Source organism: Carlito syrichta, unplaced genomic scaffold (assembly GCF_000164805.1).
Source record: "Carlito syrichta isolate Samal-C Ts95f unplaced genomic scaffold, Tarsius_syrichta-2.0.1 Scaffold135583, whole genome shotgun sequence".
Classification (NCBI taxonomy): domain Eukaryota; kingdom Metazoa; phylum Chordata; class Mammalia; order Primates; family Tarsiidae; genus Carlito; species Carlito syrichta.
This window is the reverse complement of record NW_007079679.1, coordinates 79,697-86,200: the sequence shown is the minus strand read 5'-3', so window position 1 is coordinate 86,200 and position 6,504 is coordinate 79,697. Positions and strand designations below refer to the sequence as shown.

General features: G+C 55.8%; 1 protein-coding gene across 2 annotated transcripts; it reads left to right on the top strand.

The window, feature by feature from the left end:
• Positions 1–403: 403 nt before the first annotated feature.
• Positions 404–2,986, top strand: LPAR2 (lysophosphatidic acid receptor 2). Of its 2 annotated transcripts, XM_021708217.1 has the most exons (3): positions 404–505; positions 619–1,360; positions 2,084–2,627. In XM_021708217.1, the coding sequence occupies exons 2-3, from the start codon at positions 619–621 to the stop codon at positions 2,395–2,397; spliced, it is 1,056 nt and encodes a 351-aa protein (XP_021563892.1). In that variant the 5' UTR covers positions 404–505; the 3' UTR covers positions 2,398–2,627. The 2 variants fall into 2 exon arrangements, with proteins under 2 accessions (XP_021563892.1, XP_008047601.1); XM_008049410.2 differs by lacking the exon at positions 404–505 and having other exon boundaries at positions 586–1,360; positions 2,084–2,986.
• Positions 2,987–6,504: the final 3,518 nt, after the last annotated feature.

The following is a 6,504-nucleotide window of genomic DNA, read 5'->3' as shown; positions in this document are numbered from 1 at the left end:
GTGTCCTCCGTCCCACCCGGAGCAGCCCGACGCCCCGCCCGCTTCGGAAGCGCTCCCGCTCGCACCTCGCCGCCCGACTTCCAGGGCCGCCTCTTTGCCCTCTCTGGTCCGGCGGGTCACCGCCCGTTCCCCCTAAGGGTCCCAGCAAGTGAACTCACCCTGGCTCACACGCGCCCCCCGGTCTCTGCTCCCTGCACTGGCCGCAGCACCGAACTGACCCTCTCATCGGGTCCCACGGCCCACACCCCTTTGTCCTGCCCTAACCCTCCTCTCCCACAACCCCAACCGGGTCACAGATTGGCCGCCGTCCGTGGCCCACCATCGGACTGCAGGTTTCGTTTGGCTTCTTCAGGTTAGAAAACAAAGCAAGTCATTGACTTGGGTGGTATCTTTCATAAAGGTCTTATTAGTAGGTAAGAAACAACTCCCCTACCCCTGCCCCCACCCCACGGAGCTTGCTTTTTCCAGATCACCCTGGTCCCCACTACTGCCGCTTTGCCGCGACGCGTCGGAGTTTAAGACCCTTGCTCTTCCTGTCCTATCCCTTCTCAACGGCTGATGGCTCCTCCTGTGTCTTCCAAGTGCCACATGCCCGGATCTCTCTCTCTGTATCCCTAGATGGTCACCATGGGCCAGTGCTACTACAACGAGACCATCGGCTTCTTCTACAATAACAGTGGCAAGGAGCTCAGCTCTCACTGGCGGCCCAAGGATGTGGTTGTGGTGGCACTGGGCCTGACCGTCAGCGTGCTGGTGCTGCTGACCAACCTGCTAGTGATAGCAGCCATTGCCTCCAACCGGCGCTTCCATCAGCCCATTTACTACCTGCTCGGCAACCTGGCCGCGGCTGACCTCTTCGCTGGTGTGGCCTACCTCTTTCTTATGTTCCACACGGGCCCACGCACTGCCCGGCTTTCGCTTGAGGGCTGGTTTCTGCGGCAGGGCTTGCTGGACACGAGCCTGACGGCATCAGTGGCCACACTGCTGGCTATTGCCGTGGAGCGGCACCGCAGTGTGATGGCAGTGCAGCTGCATAGCCGCCTGCCCCGTGGCCGCGTGGTCCTGCTCATTGTGGGCGTGTGGGTCGCAGCACTGGGCCTGGGGCTGCTGCCTGCCCACTCCTGGCACTGCCTCTGCGCCCTGGACCACTGTTCACGCATGGCACCCCTGCTCAGCCGCTCCTATCTGGCTGTCTGGGCTCTGTCCAGCCTGCTCGTCTTCCTGCTTATGGTGGCCGTCTATACCCGCATTTTCTTCTACGTGAGACGGCGAGTGCAGCGCATGGCGGAGCATGTCAGTTGCCACCCCCGCTACCGAGAGACTACGCTCAGTCTGGTCAAGACCGTTGTCATCATCCTGGGTGAGTGGGGCCCTCAGCCTACCCAGGGCCAGAGACCTCACCTCCCCCTTAGTCCCCAGAACACCCTGGGAGATGATTTGGGTGGAGAATGTTTTCCAAGAAGGTGATTTCTGAGCAGAGGTCTGAATACCGGAGAAAGGGAATCAGTTCAAGGAAGAGAGAACAGAAAGGGAAAAGCCCAAGGCAGGACCAGGCCAGAGCCTCCAAAGAGGAAAATCTGGCTTGGGAGGAGAGAAGGTTGGCAGGTCCTCAAGGGGCTCAGATAGGAGTCAGATTTTGTTCTGAGTTCCATGGTAAGACCTTAGTGAAAGTTTTTAACAGGAGTAATGTCACGCTGGCTATTGGACATAGAATGGACTGGGGGAGGGTGGCAAGAACCCTCTCCAGCGGGTACTCCCCACCCTCCCAGAACAAGGAGCAGTCCTTCCAATGATCCCCTCTACCCCGAGTAACCAGCCTGTCCCACAATGAGCTCCTTTCCTTCACTGAACAAATCTCCATGTAGAAACATCCAGGGCCCTGGCCACTGTGTGCTAGTTAGGAAAAGTGTCCCTTCTTAGCAAGTCTGCCTATCATGCTGCAGAGCCAAAAGGACAGGCAGCTCTTACACTGCAATCCGCAGTTCCCATCCCAGCTCTGGGGGCCTCTCCAGCCCTGAGCTTCGAGCTGCGGGCGCCAGGCCTCTGACAGCTTGTCCCGCTCACCTCGGCCTCCATCCTGCAGGGGCATTCGTGGTCTGCTGGACACCAGGCCAGGTGGTGCTGCTCCTGGATGGTCTGGGCTGCAAGTCCTGCAACGTCCTGGCTGTAGAGAAGTATTTCTTACTCTTGGCTGAAGCCAATTCGCTGGTCAATGCCGCAGTGTACTCGTGCCGAGATGCTGAGATGCGTCGTACCTTCCGTCGCCTCCTCTGCTGTGTGTGCCTCCGCCGAGCCTCCCACGAGTCTGTCCGCTACACATCCTCTGCTCAGGCAGGTGTCAGCACTCGTATCATGCTTCCTGAAAATGGCCACCCCCTGATGGACTCCACACTTTAGCTACCTTGGACTTCAGCGGGATGCAGCAAGCACCAGCTCTGCAGCCCCTGACAACTCATGGATGTGTCTGGCTTGTCCCAAGCAGTGGAGCTGATTTAAAGGCAGACTCCCTGGTCTGGCATGACACAGAACTACTGCCAGCCCTCCCCAGGCAAACAGCTCTGCCCACCCCAGGTCTGGGTTCATCTCTAAGAGCTTGGGAGAGTCAGATGGGGTGCAGGAATCTGGCTCTGTTCAATCATCTCAGGTTTTGGGGCTTTTTAACAGACATTTTCTGTTTTTACTGCATATCTCTGGTAAGATCTGCAGACTGGTTCCTCCTATGTGATGCTGTGGGTATTAAGGGTGGGAGAGAGGGATGAGGGTTTTCTCACACCATGCTGTCCAGTGTGATAGGGTAACAGAGATGGACCACAGACGCACCATCTTCCTGTGGATGTACTTTCACGGCACAGACTGAGGGGTGCTGAGCATGACCTGGGGAAGGTTTGTGGCCCTTTGCAGCCTTCAGGGGCTGGTCTGTCCCCATTGGAATTGAAGGGATACATGGGGAGGGCATGATACAAGGAGTAAACCTTTCTCTGAGGTCTCCAAGCGTTCTGTCTTGTCATCAGATCAGATGGTCTGCCTATCCCTGTGACCTGGAATTGTCTACCTTGGCTCAGGCCCAGCAGAGACCCTTCAGCATGGCACCACCTTGGCCCGGTTCTCGTTCCTCTTTGGACTCTGGTGGCTGTTCATGTGTCTCTCTTGATGGTGTCTTGCATCCTCCTGCCTCCATTGTTTGACTCCTCTGTCTTTTCCCTGGCCTCCGTCGCACGGCCTGCCTGCCTGCCTGCCTGCCTCCTCTGGAACCGAGGGTTGTCTCTGGCCCAGATGAGCCCACTTGCTCCCCCTGCCCTTTCGTCTGATCCCTGATTGTTAAAGGTCCCACGCGTGCCCAGTCATGTCTGTCCCACCGTCTACCCCACCGCTTACATTCACACTTAGAGCAACAGGCCATGGGGTCCTGGTAGCAGGATGTGGGATTTGAGAGCTGCCCTTCCTTAAGCTCCTGTGATGTGCCTGGCACACTGATACGCACTTGAGGTGCATTATTGAACCAACGCTCGCATCTTACGGCACAGGTGTTTTTTTATTGTCATGTGATTACAGTGACTCAGGCTGAGATCTGGCCCATAGTTACACAGCTTGCAAAGGGCCCGTAAATGCATTGAGGGACTGGAGAGGCCCCTGGGGGAAGGGCTTGAGTTGCCTCAGCTGGGCTTTCCCCATCCCACAGCACCCCCGCCCCCATGAGTGGCAGAGCCATGAAGAGCCTCCTCTCAGACACTCAGAGACACCCTGCCAGGCACAGGGTGGGCCAGGATTTGGGTTCTCTGCTCCTCGGTGAGGAGACAGGGTTTTGGCCCTACCTCAGAGTCTCATGCTGTATATAACAGCCGGAATTTGAACCCAGGTCTCTTATCAGAGGCCAGATTCTTTTTTTTTTTTTTTTTTTGAGTAGGAATGTCACGCTGTCACTCAGGCTGGAGTGCAGTGGCACACTCATGGCCACCACAGCCTCGACCCGCTGGGCTCAGGTGACCGTTCTGGCTCAGCCTTCCAAGTAGCTGGAACTACAGGCGTGCACCACCACACCCAGCTAATTTTTTGGTTTATTGTAGAGATGAGGTCTTGCTAGGTTCCTCAGGCTGGTCTTAAACCCCTGGGCTCAGGCAGTCCTCTCACCTCTGCTTCCCAAAGTGCTGGGATTACAGGCATGAGTCACTGTGCCTGGCACAGGCCAAATTCTTAAACCACTTAAGTATGTGTTGCCAAAGAACCAAAAACATCTAGGTCCTTCTACATTAAATGAGTCTAAGTTTCCCTTTGGGAAAACTTCTCTTCCCCTCCTTTGTGAGGAGGCAAAAATGAACTGAGATGCCAGGTGCTTCTCCAGGGTCCAGGTGGGCAGCATGGCTCCTAAGGCCTGGGGCCTAAATCTCCAGAGGCAATGACCCAGGCCAGCTCCTTCTACCATGTGATCCAGGCACTCAGGAAAAATGCCTTCCTGGCCAGGCACAGTGACTCACACCTATAATCCCAGCACTTTGGGAGGTCAAGGTGAGAGGTTTGCCTGAGCCCAGGAGTTTAAGACCAGCCTGGGCAACTTGGCGAGACCTCATCTCTACAATAAATCAAAAACTTAGCCAGACGCGGTGGTACATGCCTGTAGTTCCAGCTACTTGGGAGGCTGAGGCAGAAGGATCACCGGGGCCCAGCAGGTCAAGGCCACAGTGGCTGTGAGCATGCCATTGCACTCCAGCCTGAGCAATGGAGTAAGACTCCAACTCAAAAAAAATAAAGGAAGAAAGATTCCTTTCTTGCCTCCACGGAACTCAGGGCCCGCTGGACAGACCTGTCACTTTGGATGCCACGGCAACCAACCAGTTCCTATGAAGACTTGATGGCCTCCAAAAGGCAGCTCTGTGTCTTGCATGCTCTGAGCTGGTTACTCTTGCGTCAGCTTCCAGGTTCTAACCTGCACCCCTTGAGTCTTCTTTGGGATCTTGACACATCGGTTTTGCCCTCTTGTTGCTCTCTCCTCTCCTCCAAGTGGCTTCATGTTTTTTGTTTTTGCGGGTCCCCAAAGCTTTCTGTTTCCCCTACCCAAGTTCTCTAGAGGACACTGCTTTTCAGGCCTCCTGTGCAGTGCTGCATTAGTGGCTGACCTTTTGTACAGGGCACCGCTCACCAGGGCCCCATGTGTTCTATTACTTCCTGTGGTTGGGGCCAAGCATCGGGTTTCCTTCACCAGGGAGCTTTCCCTCACCAGGGAGCTTTCCCTGTCATCCATACACATCACTCATTTCCATTCCCTGCTGTCCTCTTTGGAGTCTCCCAACACATCCCTGCAATCCATTCACACCAGGTGGCATGTGAATTTCCTCTCCAGCAGCAATGGAAGGAAGATGGGCCCGGCACCGAAGGGTTCCTGGTCTGGCTGAGGACACTTTCCTGAGCCACATCTGGAGTCTGTCCTCAGAGCAAACCGGCTCCAGGGGATTCCTTGATTTTGGAGGAAGGATTTATGTCCAGTGTGTTTTTCTTTTCTTCTTTTTTTTTTTTCAGTTGGAATCTCACTCCAGGCTGGAGTGCAGTGGCACACTCACGGCCACCCCAGCTTCAACCTGCTGAGTTCCAGAGATCCTTCCTCCTCAGCCTTCCAAGTAGCTGCAACTACAGGCGTACGCCACCATGCCTGGCTAAGTTGTTTGTTTGGTTTTTTTTTTTAATTGTAGTGTTGAGGTCTCGCCAAGTTGCCTGGACTGGTCTTGAGCCCACGCCCGTGGGCTTAGGCAATCTCCTTGCCTCAACCTCCCAAAGTGTTGGGATTACAGGCTGAGCCACTAAGTCAGGCCCAGTCTGTTTCTTTTCTCTTGCACAAGGATCCTTCTTGAATGCCATGAGTCCTGATGGCTAGAAACAAAACCCGTGAAGATTTGCCCCAACTTGGGGTTTACCACAGGGCAGGCACTCAGCAAACATCCTTCATTCATTTGGTAGCCACGTACCAGCATTTTCTAGGCCTGGAATGCTGTAGACTGAGAAAGAATAAACAAGTGAGGTCCCTCTCAAGCTAGACCTTGAAAGGTGGCTAGAATTGATTTTGCAGTGGAGAACAGCACTCATTGCTAACCCTGCCACCAGCACCACCCACACCTGTGTCCCTCCAGCAGGTGGAAGGGGCATGAAAAGCTGCAGGGGAGGAGCCGGGAGTCCTAGCCACCTACCTGATGGGGATGAGGCTGAGGAGAGCATTAGAGGACCAAGCGGGAGTCTGGAAATGAATGGAGACGTCGACGGGGCTCCGAGAGGTGTTGGGGGACGGGTTCCGAGGAGGAGGTGGCTAGGAGGAAGAAGGGGGTGCTTTGAGAGGGTGAGGAGGAGCGGGGACTCGGGAGGTGAGGGAGGCGCTGAAAGCCGCGTGCGGCGGAAGAGATGGGGGTGGGGGCCTCCGGAGCTGAGCTGAGCTCGCGCGCCCCTCTCTCCGGCTGGAGCAGGGCGGGGTGAGATGCGCCGTTGCCTCGGCAACCCCAACTGGGTTCTCGGCCGCGGCGGGGG